A 21,926-nucleotide genomic window follows, 5' to 3' on the forward strand; every position below is an offset into this window, starting at 1 on the left:
CCGGGATGAGGGAGTCCAGACACCCAGCAGGGGGGTGGAGGCAGCGCCCGGGGAAGCTGGGGGCGATCGGCACCTGGCGGGGGAGAGCCATCGACACTCCTTTCTCCCATTGACCTGCCAATTGGTCCGTTCACCTCCTGGGTGGATGGTGGTGCCGGGATGTCGGGGCCTGGCCAGGCCCAGGGTTGGGGTCGAGCTGAGGCCACGCGGCCTCGTGGTGCAGTGTCCAAGATGGCGGCTGGGCCGGGCAATGGTGCTGACGGTGGCCCGGGCCAGTGATACAGGGATGTCCGGGAGCAGGCGTCCCGTAGGGGACGGGTTGCGGGTTGCTTCTGTCGGTCGTCGGGGTTGTTCTTCTGGTGGCACCGGGAGGGCCGGTGTCCGGGCTCTGTCATGCGGGGAGGGAGTGAGCCCTTCAGGAGGCCTGTCCAACAGGAAAAACTTACCTTTACCTCCAAAAGGCTCTTGATGTTGACATGCGCCGTGCACGCCACCGTCATTGGAATGCTGAGGGGGCGCTTGGGGATAGCAGCAGAAGCCCTTCCACTGCCATTCCTCTTTGGGGGTGGGGGATTACATGAGCGGCCCATGGGGGAAGTGCCAGTGCTTCTATCATGGGCTGGTGTGACGACGGAATGGTTCCATCCTCCACACGCCCACCGAGGTGCATGACGGAACTATTCTGTCATGCGCACCAAAGAGGTTAACCTCATAAGATATTTCATAATGCTAACTTTGCAACCAATTAACCAGAACAGATTTACTGTGACATTTCTCCTTGTTGCCAATTTTTTTGTGGTAGGGTTTAAAAAAATAAATGTACATGTTGAGGCCCAGATTTTGTGTCTGGATTGTGTCATTTTTTTAGCACAACCCACTATGCAACATCTCATTTGTTAAATATTGTAATGTGCTCATGATAGACCTGCTAAATATATGTGTGAGTTCTCAAGATCGGATGTCACTTCCTGTGAGGTCATGGGTTTGATGCTGCTCGCTTCCTGTATTGCCACGTGCAATGGCATGGACTGTGATGTCACGCGCCATGATGATAGTTGTATACACTGCATAACTTGGTTAGTACCCCTACTTCTGTTTTTTAGGACTTGTGCCCTGCTTGAACCTGGTTCTCTAGCTTCAAAGTCGACAGCTCTGGCCTTAACGCCACATCTGCCTCCTTCTCGTGTTCAGTCCCTTCCTCCTTATCTTCATCTTGCCAATCATTGATTTTTTTTCACATCTCGTAAACACTTTAATCCGCGCGCCGCTCATTACTTCCCATCGAGTATCTGATTTCCAAAGCCTGGCTGTAAACCCTGAGCTTTGCCGGCAGTGGCTGCAGATGAAACAAAGTCCCTCGTACCTGGGGCGCCTCCAGCCCCCGTCCGTGGCTGCGGGCGGAGTCTGGCCGCTGAGCTGCTGGAGGCAGAGCCGAGTCCAGGCGCGGTGAGCAGAGCGCACAGCCCGAGCGGCGCCCGCCCTGGCACTGCCCCTGCACGCGCATCCATGGCCGCCCTGTGCGCCCGCCGCCTCCTCGCGGGTACCAGGACCCTGCTGCTGCCCACGGCCTGCTGCCGCCCCCGGAGGACCAAGGCCACCCCCGCGGGGGCCACTGTCCCTGCCCGGGGGCAAGGGCTGAAGGGCTACGAGGACCTCCCGGGCCCCTCCCTCCTGCAGAACCTCTACTGGCTCTACGTCAAGGGCTACCTCCTGCGCACGCACGAGCTGCAGGTCAGTTCCGGGTCACCGGGGCATCCTAATATGACTTCTGTCGTTGTTAGCGACACGTGTTTTTTATTTAGATCTTGTGGGTGCAGAGACATTTGTAGCTGCATAAACAAAACATCTGTTTTCTTTAAATTAAAAAAAGGATAATAAAAAAAGATTAAAAAAATATATATATTATGTTTATATTTAAAAAAAGAAAAGAAAACAGTTGTCTTGGTTATACAGCTAAAGCCAAAGCTATATATATATAGGCTTTCAGCAAGCCCTATTCCTCCATTGGTGTATTCAGCTGACATTCATATTTTACCTCTACCGCTACAGCATGGGTCAATGTGCATGGGTCAGTGTGCATGGGTCAGTGTGCATGGGTCAATGTGCATGGGTCAGTGTGCATGGTCAGTGTGCATGGGTCAATGTGCATGGGTCAGTGTGCATGGGTCAGTGTGAATGGGTCAATGTGCATGGGTCAGTGTGCATGGGTCAGTGTGAATGGGTCAGTGTGCATGGGTCAGTGTGAATGGGTCAATGTGCATGGGTCAGTGTGCATGGGTCAGTGTGAATGGGTCAGTGTGCATGGGTCAGTGTGCATGGGTCAATGTGAATGGGTCAGTGTGCATGGGTCAGTGTGCATGGGTCAGTGTGAATGGGTCAATGTGTATGGGTCAGTGTGAATGGGCCAGTGTGCATGGGTCAGTGTGCATGGGTCAATGTGCATGGGTCAGTGTGAATGGGTCAATGTGCATGGGTCAGTGTGCATGGGTCAGTGTGCATGGGTCAATGTGCATGGGTCAGTGTGAATGGGTCAATGTGCATGGGTCAGTGTGAATGGGTCAGTGTGCATGGGTCAATGTGTATGGGTCAATGTGCATGGGTCAATGTGCATGGGTCAGTGTGCATGGGTCAGTGTGCATGGGTCAGTGTGCATGGGTCAGTGTGAATGGGTCAGTGTGCATGGGTCAGTGTGAATGGGTCAGTGTGAATGGGTCAGTGTGCATGGGTCAGTGTGCATGGGTCAGTGTGAATGGGTCAATGTGCATGGGTCAGTGTGAATGGGTCAGTGTGCATGGGTCAGTGTGCATGGGTCAGTGTGAATGGGTCAATGTGCATGGGTCAGTGTGCATGGGTCAGTGTGAATGGGTCAGTGTGCATGGGTCAGTGTGAATGGGTCAATGTGCATGGGTCAGTGTGCATGGGTCAGTGTGAATGGGTCAGTGTGCATGGGTCAGTGTGCATGGGTCAATGTGAATGGGTCAGTGTGCATGGGTCAGTGTGCATGGGTCAGTGTGAATGGGTCAATGTGTATGGGTCAGTGTGAATGGGCCAGTGTGCATGGGTCAGTGTGCATGGGTCAATGTGCATGGGTCAGTGTGAATGGGTCAATGTGCATGGGTCAGTGTGCATGGGTCAGTGTGCATGGGTCAGTGTGCATGGGTCAATGTGCATGGGTCAGTGTGAATGGGTCAATGTGCATGGGTCAGTGTGAATGGGTCAGTGTGCATGGGTCAATGTGTATGGGTCAATGTGCATGGGTCAATGTGCATAGGTCAGTGTGCATGGGTCAGTGTGCATGGGTCAGTGGGTCAGTGTGCATGGGTCAGTGTGCATGGGTCAATGTGCATGGGTCAGTGTGCATGGGTCAGTGTGCATGGGTCAGTGTGCATGGGTCAGTGGGTCAGTGTGCATGGGTCAGTGTGCATGGGTCAATGTGCATGGGTCAGTGTGCATGGGTCAGTGTGCATGGGGTCAGTGTGCATGGGTCAGTGTGCATGGGTCAGTGTGCATGGGTCAGTGTGCATGGGTCAGTGTGCATGGGGTCAGTGTGCATGGGTCAGTGTGCATGGGTCAGTGTGCATGGGTCAGTGGGTCAGTGTGCATGGGTCAGTGTGCATGGGTCAGTGTGCATGGGGTCAGTGTGCATGGGTCAGTGTGCATGGGTCAGTGTGCATGGGTCAGTGGGTCAGTGTGCATGGGTCAATGTGCATGGGTCAGTGTGCATGGGTCAGTGGGTCAGTGTGCATGGGTCAATGTGCATGGGTCAGTGTGCATGGGTCAGTGTGCATGGGTCAGTGTGCATGGGTCAATGTGCATGGGTCAGTGTGCATGGGTCAGTGTGCATGGGTCAGTGTGCATGGGTCAGTGTGAATGGGTCAGTGTGCATGGGTCAGTGTGAATGGGTCAATGTGCATGGGTCAGTGTGCATGGGTCAGTGTGAATGGGTCAGTGTGCATGGGTCAGTGTGCATGGGTCAATGTGAATGGGTCAGTGTGCATGGGTCAGTGTGCATGGGTCAGTGTGAATGGGTCAATGTGTATGGGTCAGTGTGAATGGGCCAGTGTGCATGGGTCAGTGTGCATGGGTCAATGGGCATGGGTCAGTGTGAATGGGTCAATGTGCATGGGTCAGTGTGCATGGGGGTCAGTGTGTATGGGTCAGTGTGCATGGGTCAATGTGCATGGGTCAGTGTGCATGGGTCAGTGTGCATGGGTCAGTGTGCATGGGTCAGTGTGAATGGGTCAGTGTGCATGGGTCAGTGTGAATGGGTCAGTGTGAATGGGTCAGTGTGCATGGGTCAGTGTGCATGGGTCAGTGTGAATGGGTCAATGTGCATGGGTCAGTGTGAATGGGTCAGTGTGCATGGGTCAGTGTGCATGGGTCAGTGTGAATGGGTCAATGTGCATGGGTCAGTGTGCATTGGTCAGTGTGAATGGGTCAGTGTGCATGGGTCAGTGTGAATGGGTCAATGTGCATGGGTCAGTGTGCATGGGTCAGTGTGAATGGGTCAGTGTGCATGGGTCAGTGTGCATGGGTCAGGGTGAATGGGTCAATGTGTATGGGTCAGTGTGAATGGGCCAGTGTGCATGGGTCAGTGTGCATGGGTCAATGTGCATGGGTTAGTGTGAATGGGTCAATGTGCATGGGTCAGTGTGCATGGGTCAGTGTGCATGGGTCAGTGTGCATGGGTCAATGTGCATGGGTCAGTGTGAATGGGTCAATGTGCATGGGTCAGTGTGAATGGGTCAGTGTGCATGGGTCAATGTGTATGGGTCAATGTGCATGGGTCAATGTGCATGGGTCAGTGTGCATGGGTCAGTGTGCATGGGTCAGTGGGTCAGTGTGCATGGGTCAGTGTGCATGGGTCAATGTGCATGGGTCAGTGTGCATGGGTCAGTGTGCATGGGTCAGTGTGCATGGGTCAGTGGGTCAGTGTGCATGGGTCAGTGTGCATGGGTCAATGTGCATGGGTCAGTGTGCATGGGTCAGTGTGCATGGGGTCAGTGTGCATGGGTCAGTGTGCATGGGTCAGTGTGCATGGGTCAGTGTGCATGGGTCAGTGTGCATGGGTCAGTGTGCATGGGGTCAGTGTGCATGGGTCAGTGTGCATGGGTCAGTGGGTCAGTGTGCATGGGTCAGTGTCCATGGGTCAGTGTGCATGGGGTCAGTGTGCATGGGTCAGTGTGCATGGGTCAGTGTGCATGGGTCAGTGGGTCAGTGTGCATGGGTCAGTGTGCATGGGTCAATGTGCATGGGTCAGTGTGCATGGGTCAGTGTGCATGGGTCAGTGTGCATGGGGTCAGTGTGCATGGGTCAGTGTGCATGGGGTCAGTGTGCATGGGTCAGTGTGCATGGGTCAGTGTGCATGGGTCAGTGGGTCAGTGTGCATGGGTCAATGTGCATGGGTCAGTGTGCATGGGTCAGTGTGCATGGGTCAGTGTGCATGGGGTCAGTGTGCATGGGTCAGTGTGAATGGGTCAGTGTGCATGGGTCAGTGTGCATGGGTCAGTGTGCATGGGTCAGTCCACTCCAGCCATTTGCTGCTCTTCTTGTGTATGACACTCAAGTATACAAGAAAGTAATTGATGGAACCATTGAATTCATCTCAGTCACTGGCAATTGCTCGGGGTATCATCCCAACTCATTATTCTTTTGGTCACCATACCACCTCAGTTTGGACTCAGCCATATGCAAATCAGTCCTGACCCTGCTCCAATGGGAACAGTCCAGACCCAACTGCCAGGCAGGTCTTCCCTGAACCGGAGCACAAGCATTCTGGGGCTGGTTTTGCCTTTGTTAAGGCTCATCGGCTAGGAAATGCTTGTTTCCAGAGACACAGTGTGCACGGGACCCAAGTCTGGGCATGTCCGTCCCACTTGTGAGTGAGGAAGGTCCGCACAGGAGGCCGCCGCTTTTCTGTAAATGCGGCAAAAAATTGGACCGCTCTCCCTAGGCATATTCGGACTGAACCATGCTATCTTAAGTTCCGAAAGTCGCGTAAAACTTTTCTTTTCCCTAAAACCCCTTAAGTTTCGGTCCCTTTGAGTTTTCTGTTATCAGTTAGGTAGCGCTGGGACGCTCTAGGGCAGCCATGCGCTTTACAAATCAAATTTCATTTCATTTCATTCACTTAGGGCAACTCAGTAAAGTATACAAGAAAGTGATGGATGGAATGCTTGAATTAATTTCAGCCACTGGTAATTGCTTGTGGCCGCAACAAAGGCCATTGTTATTTTGCACACAATGCCACCTTAGTTTGGACCCAGCCATATGCCAATCAGTCTTCTTGACCCTGCTCCCATGGGAACAGTCTAGCCCGTACTGCCAAGCAAGGTCCTCCCCGAACTGGAGACTAGCATCCTGGGACCAGTGGCGGCTGGTGACATTTTAAAGTGGTAGGGCGTAGCGTTTTGGATGAGCGTTATGTGGTGAGAGTGAAACGAACAAGCCTGACCAACATTGTTGAGGGGTTTGTGGGGGTTCTCCACCTGATAATTTATTTCAAATAAAGAGTTGGCAAATGCTGTATTGTAAGCACATTTGAGAAAGCATGAAGGTAGATATCAAGCATGGAATCCCAGGTTAGACACTTAGGCTCTTTGTGTGCTCCTGTACGTCAGTTACCTTATCTGCAGACATTGAAAGCGCTTAAGCAACTGAACAATCACTTTCACTCACATTTCTATATGTGACTTAATGGCCACTTACCACATGTGCTTATTCTTACAACTGAGCCAATTAATTGCACTAGGTGAGGGTATATACAGTTCTGAGTAGAGCCGAAGCCACACTCTATGTTTTGTGTGAATATAATAGGTGCGGTTCCAACCAGATCTAAAAAGGTCATATCACCCTCAAGCAGTGGCTACAAAGCAGAAGCCCCCAAATGTCTCCACACCCAAAAAAATACTTAAAACATACACACTGCTTCTGTGTAGCAGCTTGCTTACATTTTAGGGCCATTTTTACAATTCTTCAAAGCATTCCTCTTTATTTCCAACTGAATGTAAGCTTCTGAAGCCAGTTATTCCACCTACACCTCTATTAGACCTGGAGGCATCAGGTGTGTACACGAGGCACAAGAAGAAGTGGGCTTTGACAAGGAAATCATTTCTTGAAGGTATGTACTAGCTATTAGTTGTTACCCGTCTTGTCAGTAGCTGCTGTATTTATTAGACTGCGCACTACTTGAAGTCCCAGAGGAACGGAGTCGGCCTTTCGAGAAGAAAAGGAGATCGCCAGTGACATTGCACAAGACTAAGTTAATTTTTTTAGGCACTAAATGGATATATTTAGGCAATCAGTGAATTAAGTAATTTGCCCAGGATCACAGGATGCTAAACTGACAGCAGGATTCAAACCAATCCCCAGATCCTAAGTTGGCAGTTCTGGTTACACACACACACAATCAGGCACACTGGCAGTCACAGTCATGCACACTGCCACTCACAGACATTCATGCACTGCACGCATGCTTTTACAGTCATGCGATACACAGATATAAAGCCATGAACACACACAAACCCATACAATCAGGCACACCAACACACACGCTATTAATTAGATTTTACCTTTGGACATTTGACCTCCGCATGATCCTTCATCTGAGCTTCTGTCTCCAAAATTAAAAATACGACCCTTTGACCGACACAGCCTAGGCTGTCACCAACAGTCACGTCTCGCGCTACAATACTCGCGGGGGTGGGGGGGAGGGAGAAGGGAGGTTGGGGTTGCGCGGGGAGATTTAAAAAAGACCATTATTAACAAAAATAAACTTACCGGATCCGCGCCGCCTCTGCGAGCCCTTCTGGGCCGGGGTCCGAATCCCGCATTGGCGCCTTTGCAAATACCGCCTGCACTCAGCCAATCCAGGAGCTGCTGCTGGAGCAGCGCCTGGATTGGCTTGAGCAGTAATGCGCATGTTGTGTTTAGGGCTTCACATTTTTTGCTACCAGCCCGCACATGCGCACTGGGCTGCTCATTAGAAGAGCAGCATGGAACAACCCTCGCTCTTCTAATGAGCAGCCTAGTGTGCGCATGTTCAGGGCTGGTGAAGCCCTAAGCAGTCCATGCGCACTCTTGCTGTGCGCTCCCCCGACCACCTGATATGTGTTATTATGGCATTGGTGGACGCCAATCAGACACTTCCAGCTGAACTGCTGTAGTGCTGCCCCGCCCCCTTCTAAACTGACTGCCTCCGGCGGCCTGGGAATGCCTGGATTGCATTATGGTGAGACATCATAGAGAGAGTCAGAGAGTAACGTGTGATGGCAACGCTCGGTGGGGCACCGCCCAATCGCCCTAGTGGACGCACCGCGCCTGCCTGGGACCGGTTTTGCCCTATTTGGGGCTTATCAGCAAGATATTTTCATTTGACGCCCTAAGTGCACCAGGTATGCCCAGACGTAGGTCCCGGGCTAACTATGCCACTGGAACCAATCTATATCTGGCTGAAGAACCCTGATATGGTCAAAACCATTCCTGGGCTGCTTGTGTTCTGGTCAGGAAGGACCTGGCCTGGCAGTTCGAGTTGGGCTGTTCCCATGAGGAGCAGGGTCAAGAATTATTTGCATATGGCTGGTTCAAAACTGAGGTGGCATGGTGGGCAAAAACGATGGACTGAGATGCTGCTAGAGCGATTGCCAATGACTGACATCACCTTGTTCTTTTTGCACATATTGTGAGTGACAACATTTTGACTTTGCACAATGTGGTCATCCCCGCAACAAATATTTCAAGTTAGTGTCAGGGCATGTATGGCAATCAAGACAGCTTTAATTGTCTCACCAAATGTTTTGCACACTATAATGTGCGAAATGCAAATATAGAGTGACTTTGGGTCTGCCTTAAGTGTCCAGTGCTTACAGTATGCCTACAGCACTGTCGATCTGGGTCACTAATCACAAGTGAGTGCATGTAGCTTGTGCTCTTCCTCAGTCTGTAAAGGACTGAATGCATTCCAACAAGCAGAAGAGTCTTTTTCCGAACAAATCAGGTCCCTATACAGATTTGCAGGGGATTTAATTTCATACCAATTACTAAAAAGTAGTAGCAACTCATTACCAAACAGGGAAGGGTCTCCAAGGGACCTCTTCCCTTTTGTGAAAGGAAAGGTAAAAAAAAGTTTGGAGCAAGCTGTGGTGCACGTGACCACTGCCTGCTATTACAAAAAGCTTCCAAAACGGTAAAATGTTTTTTAAACATAGCACGTTCTTCGTTAAGAAAAAGGAGCTGCATTTAAAAAAAAAGTTTTCTTAATTTAAAAACAATCACGGACATGATGGTCTGCTGACCCCAGCAGGACAACATCCCTATAATGGCAACAATTCGTAGTCGGTCGCGATTTGTGACCTGCCTCATTAATTTGCATGAGGTCGTTTTTTAAGAACCGACCTATTACAACTAAGGGGCCGATTAGGATTGCGGTTTTTCCGCATCCTATGGGCCGGCGGAAGTGTCCGCCGGCTCGGAGGATGCGGAAAAACCGCTGCGGAGCCTTCAAAGACCCCCCGCCAGATTAGGATGGCTGGGGGGTCAGGAAGACCGTCCGCTGCTTTTCCGCCGCGGTCGCCTTACGACCGCGGCGGAAAAGCTCTAATATGGAGGCAGTGTCTAACAGACACCCGCCAGCCATATTAGGATGGGGGTGAACACATGTCTCTCCGCCGTGGAAAGGCATACAATGATTTCTTTGGGGGCCCGTTGCGGGCCCCCAGGGTGATGGGAAGTGGGGGGCGCACATGGGGGTACCTATGGTACCCCCTGCATTTTTGCATGCACAAAGCGGCAGGCACCGCGCGGTGCCTGCCGCTTTGTACATGCAAATGCGAAGCATGCATTTTTAGGTCTCGCGCCTGCGATGCATATGGCGAAGCCATATGCCATTGCGCAGGCGCGATACTATTGTTGCCGGGTCTGCTTCCCAGGAGACAGGAGATGTCACGCGCATGCTCTGGAAAGCGATCGGCGCCGGCCGCGCGTGCGCGTTTCCCAATCTCCTTTCTCTCTGGGAAGCACACGTGGAGTGGGTGTCTGCAGGATATTTTTTCCTCACTCATCTGACTCTCCTCCAACCACACTGGGGCGTTCAACCAGTCACCTTTGCCTTAAATTTTTTTTTTACCCAGTTCAGAGGTTTCCCTTGTCCTGAATATCTGCAGATTCAGACCCCTTTAATCTGGCCGTCCGCATCCGCACATCCCCTGTCTAATCAAAACGCCATGTGCCGGTTCCAGCTTCCAGACATCGTTTGATTATGAAAGATATCTCTTTTTTTTATCTCCGGCATTCCGACAGACTCGACCAGATTTGCACCTTTGCAGCGCTGCAGCAGCCCCCGGAGAAAAGCACCGAGTTCTTTTTGTCACCTGTGCCTATGGCAGGCCAAGGCGGGTGGAGGGAGCCCGTTCCACCCGCTCCCTTTACAGAGGGGCCTCGCGCTCTTCGCCTGCGCCGGAATGAGGCTGAGGGGTGACCCCGGCCCTGCACGGCAGATGCCTGCGTTGCGTTTACAAACATTGCAAAGCGTGGCCTCGGGACGTTTAAAACCCCCCTCCCACCTAGCATTCCCTTTATGTGCGAGAGCGGCCGATGGGGGCTGGGGGTGGGGCGCGCTGCGGACCCCTTAGAGCGCCTTGTTTACTCTCCTCGCGCAGTTTGAGGATCTAACTCCAAGTTCCTCGGGTCTCTCCACAGCAGGGCCTCTTTCCGCTCTTTCCGAGCTGCATAACAGACGGATACCGTCAACCTACAACGTAAAGCAAACCAAACTTATTCTTTCCTCATTTCTTTGTGAGTTTGCACAATGGTTGCTTTTGGAAAATAGTCCGATTGAGTTTTAAACGGGGACACTTATAAGGGTTTAACATTACTTATTGTGACCCCACGGGCTGTGGTGTCGTTGTGAATTAAAAACACAAATGAATCACCCTCCCCCCACTATATTTCCCACGACTTGTGCCCTTGTTTAGGAGTTTTAGCAGATGGGGAAAGAAACAAAGCAGTTTCTAGAGCCTTGTAAAACCCACGAGATGCCATTTGTAATCGTTTATATGGCCGTGGAATGCAATGCGAAGGGATCCTGGGAGCAGGCTTGTCAGATGGTGCACAGGTATGTGGCACAGGCAGAAGCCTGCTTAGCTGCTCTCCCAGCAGGACCAGCTGTATGACCCCTGAACTGCAGAACGTTAAAAGGAAGAGGTCAGCAGTGAGGTCACTGGTAGCAGGGCAAGGGACTGAGCTTTTTAGGTCTCGCGCCTGCGATGCATATGGCAAAGCCATATGCCATCGCGCAGGCGCGATACTATTGTTGCCGGTTCTGCTTCCCAGGAGACAGGAGATGTCACGCGCACGCTCTGGAAAGCGATCGGCGCCGGCCGCGCGCGCCCTTTTCCCAATCTCCTGTCTCTCTGGGAAGCACACAAGCAAGCCCAGCAAGCCCCGCCAAGGCACCACGAGTGAACGCAGTAAGAGTTGTGCAGCCCGCATTACTATGCGCCCCCTCTTCAGCGCCACTCTGAACAAGTTTTTGCAGGTTGTGTCCTGTGAAAGCTCCTGCAGCAGGCAGGCAGGCTGCGGGAAACCTGAGCTCGGGCAGTACCAGCAGAGCAATGCTGGCTGCAGGCAGCCACGACTCTCCCCTCCTCTCGGTTGCTTACACGGACCAACTTAACCGGGGAGTTAGGTGTCCAGACTCTGCACGTGGCACGGTCGGGGTGATCTGCGAGAGTCCTGGCCCCTGGAGGATCCCTGCCCCTTCCCTGCTTCAGAGCCTTCAGTCTGCCAGGCTGGCACGAGTAAGTATACATTTTCGTTAGCACAGTCTCTGCTTGATGGATGTCTTCATTTTATAGGCTCCCGCTCTTGTCATCCTCCGTGCTTTCACCCCAAGAGCAGTGTGCGGCTAGCTCTGCTCGAAGTGCTGAGCACTCACTGCCTGGTCTCGTCAGCTCCATTGGTTTTACTCCAAGATCAGCGGCGAGCTCCACCCTGCTCTCACAGCTGTGAAAATTAAAAGTCTTGTGTTTTTTTTGCAGAGCGAAGTTATTTTTCAACAACCAGCTGTTCCTAATGGCCCCTTGGGTCAAACGTTTGTATTTATCGTTTGGCCCATCTTAGCTCACTGCTCAACCCGGTAAAAACCAATAGGGAAAACAAACAATCTTTTCTGTGGCAAACCCTCCCTTGAGATCATGGAAAAATAGGCTGCTGTAAATATTGCACGGTTAATGGCTGTAGGTGTCTGGGAGGTTAAATATGTGTTGGGTTTAAAACTAGTGGCTTTCAGTGTTTACGGACAGGTGGCTTTGTTACTGCCACCAGCACGTGCCTAGTTCAATGAGGGCGACAGGCTCTGTTATTGTTAATAGTCTGGGAAGTAAACTTTCAGCGGACATCCCACTCGACACGCACATTGTTGTCAATGTATGGCGGGACTTTAAGTAATTAAAAGCACCACCACATCCACCACCACCACCACATCCACCACCACATCCACTACATCCAACACCACCACATCCACCACCACATCCACCACCACATCCACCACAGCCACCACCACGTCCACCACCACCACGTCCACCACCACCACGTCCACCACCACCACGTCCACCACCACCACATCCACCACCCCCACATCCACCACCACATCCACCACCACATCCACATCCACTACATCCACCACCACCACCACATCAAACACCATCACCACATTCACCACCACCATATCCACCACATCTACCACATCCACCACATCCACTACATCCACTACATCCACCACATCCACTGCCACATCCACCACCACCACATCTACCACCACCACGTCCACCACATCCACCACCACCACCACATCCACCACCATCACCACATCCACCACCACCACCACATCCACCACCACCACATCCACCACTACCACATCCACCACTACCACATCCACCACTACCACATCCACCACTACCACATCCACCACTACCACAACCACCACTACCAAATCCACCACCACCACATCCACCACCACCACATCCACCACCACCACATCCACCACCACATCCACCACCACCACATCCACCACATCCACAGCCATCACCGCCACATCCTCCGCCACATCCACCGCCACCACATCCACCACCACACCCACCACATCCACCACCACATCCACCACCACCACATCCACCACCACCACATCCACCACCACCACATCCACCACATCCACCACCACCACATCCACCACCACCACATCCACATCCACCACCCCCACATCCACCACATCAACCACCACACCCACCACCACCACATCCACCACCACCACATCCACCACCACCACATCATCCACCACCAGCACATCCAACACCCCCACATCCACCAGATCCACTTCCACCACATCTATGTGTGTGTGTGTGCTCTTTGTGTGGCTCTGTGTGTGTGTGTGTGTGGTTGCACATGCAATAGGTCTCACATTTGCGAGAGATTAAGCTATTAGCATTATAAATGACAATGCCATTTATTTAACTGTTTTCAAAACAAACACATACATAAAAAAATTGTCATTTACAATGCCAATAGCTCTAACTTTTGCAAAGGCGAGACCGTTGCATTGTAAATGCTTGTTAACATTGTGGCGGATGCTGCTTCAAGCAATGTTAAACATACAGGATGTGACCGCCAGGGTGGCAGTCACATCCTAATTTGCACGGAGGGACCGCCGCTGCCCCTGCGAACGGTCCCTCCTCCTCTGGGGTGGCGGGCGGACGCAGGGCCCTAAGGTTGGTTTGGTTCGGAAAAATCTTTCCTGATTGCAGTTACTGGTCACAAATTTCGACCGGCATTTTATGAGCAGTAAACAGTCCATATGGCGCTTGGATGCCACCACACAAAGTGCACATGTAATTCACTCGAGTGCACTGTACAGTGTGTCACCTGGCCTCTCAGGTGTGTCCTCCGAGAGCGGCCAACACAGCGTCACAGAGCAGGCAGCCCCACTGGTTTTAAGGCTGCACGGTGCTTTAACTGGTCACTGACAGCTGTCCCAGGCCGTGCACCACCCCTGGCCGCCTGCACTTTCAGCCTCTTGTCAACCAGTGACACGTGTCCAGGAAACTGTGTGCAGAAGGCAGCTTTAACACTTTATGGCCATTTATGCAAGACAAAACACCGATCCCGGGTTAATGTTCAAACTATAATCTGCAGTGTTACCCCTTCACCCCAAGTGACACTGGTTCAAGTTCGACAAAATGAATTGCTCAAGCACTTCAAGTGTTTTTTTCTCGCAGAAAACACTTTTCATCAGAAATGTAATTCGCTTTTCCTAGTTTGCGTTCAGAAAGTGATCACAATTAAGTGTTTGCTTGGGGTGCTCGAAGGAAAGTCATATTTTACACGTGTTTAGTTTTCGGTAGATGTGTGAAGGCGCCAGCGGAGGAGTTATGGTTATTTTAGGAGCTTCACATGCTGGCGTCACACGTCATGATATCCTAAACCAGGCTGTACTCAGTTAAACATGAATAGTGTGCCAGTGAGCAGGCTTCGAAAACTTTACAAACGTTTAGGCACTGGTATCAATTATATATTTACATCTTTTTATTTTTTACTTTCACGTTTTATTAATCTATTATATGTTAACGGTGAAGTTTATTGAGTTGTAATTGCATACAGTGCTTTGATTTAGGGTTGATTGTGTATAAAAATACAATATCCCAACAGGTAACATTCAAAAAGACAATTACTGTAGTATGCAAAAAGCATTACACGAGCAAGCAAATAAGGAGACATAAATTCAAACGATTTATATATAATAATTGCTTATATATTTGATTATGTTGAAAAAGTCGGACAAGGTCAAATTGAATAATTTGAGCAGCACAGGGATCAAAAATTCCAAATGACAACCGAAAGTAGACTTGGTGCTCAAATATATACAAGTGGTGTAAAGCGACGCAAGTGATGGGGTGAACAGCGTGGACGGCGCAATGTGAACAAGGTGAGAATTTTATACAGTGGGTGGCTCAGTGTGTGACATAGTTAAGGTGACTTAGAATCACAAATCACAATTTCAATTGAGCCAATCTGAATATTGCGTCATAAATAGCGCTGTGGGGTCGACGACGTTTCGGTCCATGATCAATTAGGACCATCTTCAGGACGGGGTTGTCTCATTTTCAAGGCTGTAGAGAAGGCGATAAATCGGACCTGTGCGTCAGTAGGCACGCGTGATGGATCCGGTGGATCTCGGTAGAAGTAGGAAGTGACGGAGCGCCTTAGCGCGGACGTCTAGGCAGTCAAGGCAGTGGAGGGGCTCCAGCGGGCGGGACCAATCGTGATCGGTATTCGATTATAACATTAGTGGTCCGGCATATGGAGACAGGTAGCAGTCACGTCTCTACGGCCTGTGGGACCTGTTGTAATTCCGGGTCTGCAGCGCGAATGAATCCAGGCGTGGTGCTAGCGAAAGATCAGGCAAGCACTGACTCAAATTGATTTGGGGTTGAAGCACTTCTTGGTGTAACATGCCACTGCGGAACCCAAGGTTAGTGGTTAATACCATGGTTTTTGGTTAGTGAGTTTACTCTTGTTTTCTTGGCAGAAACCCTTATATGCATTACTCCAGTTTGTTTGGGGTGGAATCAGAGGGGGTCAAAGGGCAGTGCTAGCTGGGATGGGGCAAATAAATTAGTGCGAATTACCTTGAATACGTACAGTAAAGGAAGTTTACAAGATTGTTAGATTGCAGGCAAGAGATGACCGGTTTAAGAGAAGAAAGAGATGATAGTCTATGCTCGCGGAGGATGATAGTAATTCGATGGTCATACATCAAAGGATGTTATGTTTTGTACATCAAAGGATTTTATGTTTTTTGCAGGCATTATGCAGTTTAGTGGGAGGAAGCTTGTTGGATGTCATGCAAGTAGATAAAAGCAGAAAAAAGATTTATCCATTTCCATTTTATAGCAGAGTGCTTTACAAAACCCCCAAAAGATAGATGGATAGACGGACAGACAGACAGACAGGGCCAGGAATATCCAGCCCTTAACCGTTCTTCTAAATTCCAGACGGTTGTAAGTGGCTTTTATTTTATTCTGGATGGAATTACAATAATGTGCTGGTCCCTATTGAAATATGTGTGCCACCAACTGTTTCCTTTTCCTAAGGTGAAATGGTTAATTGTGGTGCAAGTCTGGCTTGTAAGTGCCCATGTTCAAAGTGTTGTTGATATTTTTCTGGAGAAACGTAGGGTCTTTATTGTGCTTTGTTTGTGAGTGAGACATACTAGTTTGAATGAAGATCTTCATGTGACTTGCACCCACTGAACAGCCTTGAAGGCATGGGATATGTGTGTGCTTGTCTTTAAAAGTAAAATTAATCTTGCAGCAGACTTCTGCATCCTCTGGAGTTGAGAGCAGAATCCTGTTTTGGGAAACCAACTTTTGAGTGATGTTGTTTGAACCAATTTGTGGGAATCCAAGATGGGAAAATGTGATGGAGTGTGTTCATAGGGTAACAGGCCCTCTTGATTGGTCTGTCCATTTGGGCATTCATCGGGAGTGCAGAGTCCATGACACTTTCTAAGGTTTGTGTTTCTTTTGTAATTTTTGTTGGTGGTCCTATATTTTCCAGCTAGAGTGTTAGTGGATCACAACGTTTCCAGTCCCCACTAGTGAGTATTTGTTTTCCATGCATTTAGTTTAAGATAGTTCTATAGCATCCATTGGTTGGCAGCTTTGGGATGTGTCTTTGGGTTCCAATATGAGTATTATTTGTTTGCCGTCCACCTAACTGCAAAGAATACAAACACGTGATGGATATAATGCCTGAATTCATGCCAGCCACTGGTAATTACTCAAGGCCTCATCCCAGTCCATTGTTTATTTGCCCACCATCCCACTTCAGATAAGACCAAGCCATATGCAAATCAGAAGGGACAGTCCAGCCTAAACTACCAAGCCAGATCCTCTCAAAACTAGAATACAAGCAACCCAAGAGCTTCTTTTCTGGTTGATGCGTTAAAATGTTTTTAGAGGGATTGTGTTGTCAAAGACTGTAGTCATCTAGGCACCCAGAGTATATTGTCTCTCGTTGTGTGCTTGTGCCTAGACGACATTTTAAAGTCATCCATGTTCAGCTTATTTCAGAATTGTAGGTAGCTAGTGAATGGGATAAACTAGTTGAGCTTCCCTAAAGGATCTTGAGTGAGGAAGCAATGAGATGATCAGTGGTCCCAGTGAGTAGAGAGTTTCCGTGAATTGACATAATGTTTGAGTTGCAGAATTCTCGCTCTAATGGATGGACTGGTATATGTGTCGGTTTACTGATAACCTGGATTAAATTATGAGTGGGCAAGTCTGATAATATAATGCTTGGTAGAATCATTTTTTGGTTTGACAAACAAGATATTTACAAGACCATGGATGCATAGGTTGGAGTGGGCTATGGTCAGGTCTGATGTTAGCATGTACAAGGTGTCAGTAAAGGCTATTATTAGATATTTTAGGGTAATATTTATTTTAGAGTTAAATACACTTTTTATTCTTCCGTAAATTGTACTACGCTGAGATCTCCGACCCAACTCTGGATTCTCCCTATGCTAAAGCATAAAGAAAACATAAAAAAAATATATTTAACTCAAAATCTCTTGACAAATAAAAACTCTTAAAAAATAAAAATATGTGAAATATTAATGCAAGTTAATGTTATATATTTACTCTAAATGCAGCACATAATAAAAAGAATGCTACAGCAATATTACATTAATTTTGAATTAAAATTGTAATTAATGGAAATATATATTAAATTAAATAAAAAATATTTTTCTGGAATGAAAAATAAATTCTCACCTAAAGAGTTTTTTTTAATGTGGATTATTGCTTATTAAAAGTGATGTATTGAATTAGTTAAAATTAATTTAATTATCTTATTATAAAATGTATTGTTAATTTAATTCAAAATAGGTCTTTAAATATTTTATAATTAGATAATAAATATGTACTATTTTTATATATTTTTTAACATTAATTAACAGTTTAAAATAGTTTAAGATAATTTAGCATTATTTCCAATGGGGTTCTAGTTTAAGGCCCTACCTGCATGATTGTCTATGGTAGAGTGTTGCAGTGCGAGTGGTTGGTCATGTGTAGTGCTGGGGATGGTATTGGTATTTAGGTCTCGTCTAAGCTAATGCGTTGGCAATGCTTTGGCGAGATATTAAGTAGGGGCTTTAAAAAATGCTCCCAAAGGCTTTTGCATGCGGATTGCCTACAGTGCATGTGTGCGGGCGCGGGCACATCGCACACCATTTGCCTCTCTCCGCAATCATGCTGGTTTGCTTGCAGCCGGCATCAGACTTCAAACACTTCAAAGGAATCCGCTGCTCCACCCCCGCCGTTTCTGGCTTTGCTCGCTGAAGGCTGTCATGCCCAAGATCACACCCGATTTAACAGCTGAGGTAATGCGCCCATAAATTATATTGTTGCTTCCTGCTACTTTGGTGTCACCTCCGCTTTCATCATTGGATCCCAGTCTTTTGCTATCTAGATTTTGTAAAATAGACATGAAAGGTTTAGTTATGTACTGATTAGGGTCACTTTCGGAAAGTCTTACAGAAACTACACTGTTCGCATTCCTACCCGTTCTGGTCTCGTTTCTTAGAGGTTTATGGTGCTGTTCATTCACACTTGCCGAGATGCCGAAATAGCACTTTTGAGCTTCTAATTTAATTATGTGCTTAGAAATGGTTTATTGTGTACTATACCGTGATGCCAAATTCTGTGTGAAGTCCGTGCATTGCAAAAAACGCCTAGAGGGGCTGCTGAATTTTGCACAGCCTGCTGGCAGACTCCTGCAGGATTACCATCACACCCACCTCCACCACCACCACCACCATGTCCACCACTACTACCACCACCACCACATCCATCACCACCACATCCATCACCACCACATCCATCACCACCACATCCACCACCACCACGTCCTCCACCACCCAATCCACCACCACCATGTCCACCACCACTACATCCACCACCACCACACCCACCTCCACCACCACCACGTCCACCACCACCACCACATCCACCACCATCACATCCACCACCACAACGTCCACCACCACCACATCCACCACCACTGTCCACCACCACCACATCCACCACCACCACATCCACCACCACCACTATTACATCCACCACCACCATGTCCACCACCACTACGTCCACCACCACGTCCACCAAACCCACCTCCACCACCACCACGTCCACCACCACCACACCCAGCACCACCACCACCACGTCCACCACCACAACCGTGTCCACCACATCCACCACATCCACCACCACCACATCCATCACCACCACATCCATCACCACCACATCCATCACCACCACATCCATCACCACCACATCCACCACCACCACGTCCTCCACCACCCAATCCACCACCACCATGTCCACCACCACTACGTCCACCACCACCACACCCACCTCCACCACCACCACGTCCACCACCACCACCACCACATCCACCACCATCACATCCACCACCACAACGTCCACTACCACCACATCCACCACCACTGTCCACCACCACCACATCCACCACCACCACATCCACCACCACCACGACCCCCACGTCCACCACCACCACTATTACATCCACCACCACCATGTCCACCACCACTACGTCCACCACCACGTCCACCAAACCCACCTCCACCACCACCACGTCCACCACCACCACACCCAGCACCACCACCACCACGTCCACCACCACAACCGTGTCCACCACCACCCACCACCACCACATCCACCACCACCACATCCATGACCACCACCACCACCACATCCACCACCACTACCTCCACCACCACCTTGTCCACCACCACTACGCCCACTACCACTATGTCCAGCACCACCACGTCCACCACCACAACACCCACCTCCACCACCACCATGTCCACCACCACCACACCCACCACCACCACTACGTCCACCACCACTACCACCACCACCACATCCACCACCACCACATCCACCACCACTACGTCCAGCACCACCATGTCCACCACCATCACCCCCACCTCCACCACCACCACATCCACCATCACCACATCCACCACCACTACGTCCACCACCACCATGTACACGACCACTACATCCACTACCACCATGTCCAGCACCACCACATCCACCACCAACACATCCACCTCAACCACCACCACGTCCACCACCACCACCATGTCCACCACATCCACCACCACCACATCCACCACGTCCACCACCACCATGTCCACCACCAGCATGTCCACCACCAACAATGTCCATCACCACCACGTCCATCACCACCATGTCCACAACCACCACATCACCCACCACTACATCCACCACCACCATGTCCACCACCACGTCCACCACCACTACCACCACCACCACCACATCCACCACCACCATGTCCACCACGTCCACCACCACCATGTCCACCACCACCACACCCACCTCCACCACCACCACATTCACCACCGTTACCACTAACACCACATCCACCACCACCATGTCCACCACAATTACGTCCTCCACCACCACTATGTCCATCACCACCATGTCCAAAACCACTACGTCCACCACCACCACCACCACCACCATGTCCACCACCCCCACCACCTCATCCACCACCACATTCACTACCACCACCATGTCCACCACCACCACGTCCACCACCACCACATCCACCACCACCACATCCACCACCACCACGTCCACAACTAAAATGTCTACAACCACCACCTCCACCACCACCACGTCCACCACCACCACTACATCCACCACCACTATGTCCACCACCACCATGTCCACCACCACCACAATGTCCAACACCACCACGTCCACAACCACCACGTCCACCACCACCACGTCCACAACCACCACGTCACCACCACGTCCACTACCAGCACCACCACATCCACCACCAGTACACCCACCACCACCATGTCCACCACCACTATGCCCACCACCACCATGTCCACCACCACCACGCCCACCACAACCACCACACCCACCTCCACCACCACCACCGCACCCAGCACCACCACATCCACCACTACCACCACCACCAAATCCACCACCACCACGTCCACCACCACATTCACTACCACCACCATGTCCACCACCACCACGTCCACCACCACCACATCCACCACCACCACATCCACCACCACCACGTCCACAACTAAAATGTCTACAACCACCACCTCCACCACCACCACGTCCACCACCACCACTACATCCACCACCACTATGTCCACCACCACCATGTCCACCACCACAACATCTACAACCAGCACCAGCACCACATCCACCACCACTATGTCAAACACCACTATGTCCACCAACACCATGTCCACTACCACCACATCCACCACCACACCCACCCCCACCACCAACAAATCCACCTCCTCCACCATGTCCACCACGTCCACCACCACCATGTCCACCACCACCACCATGTCCACCACCACGGCCACCACCACGTCCACCATGAGGCCACTACCATGTCCACCACTACCATGTCTACCTCCACCACCACATCCACCACCACCACATCCACCACCACCGCGTCCACCAGCACCGCATCCACCACGTCCACCACCACCATGTCCATCACCAACATTACCACATCCACCACCACCTCCACCACCACGTACACAACCACCACCTCCACCACCACTCCAAATACCACTCAGTACCACATAATTACAATCTACTGAATGCAACACACAGTTCACACAATACCACTCAGTCCCACATAATTATGTGCTACATAATTACACTGCACTCAATGCAACATACACTCCAAATACCACTCAGTGCCACATAGGTATATGCAACATAATTACACTGCACTCAATGCAACATACACTCCAAATACCACTCAGTGCCACATAGTAA

General features: G+C 50.1%; 1 protein-coding gene across 1 annotated transcript in view; it reads left to right on the plus strand.

The window, feature by feature from the left end:
• The first annotated feature begins 1,375 nt into the window (after positions 1-1,375).
• The window catches only part of LOC147663830 (sterol 26-hydroxylase, mitochondrial-like), a 258,274-nt gene continuing 237,723 nt past the window's right edge, over positions 1,376-21,926 (plus strand). Inside the window, exon 1 of the mRNA XM_086950175.1 lies at positions 1,376-1,731. Coding sequence (XP_086806301.1) covers positions 1,507-1,731 — 225 coding nt within the window. The 5' untranslated portion in view covers positions 1,376-1,506. The remainder of the gene's footprint in view (positions 1,732-21,926) is intronic.

This window comes from Lissotriton vulgaris, unplaced genomic scaffold (genome assembly GCF_964263255.1).
Source record: "Lissotriton vulgaris unplaced genomic scaffold, aLisVul1.2 SCAFFOLD_1899, whole genome shotgun sequence".
NCBI classification, from domain to species: Eukaryota; Metazoa; Chordata; class Amphibia; order Caudata; family Salamandridae; genus Lissotriton; species Lissotriton vulgaris.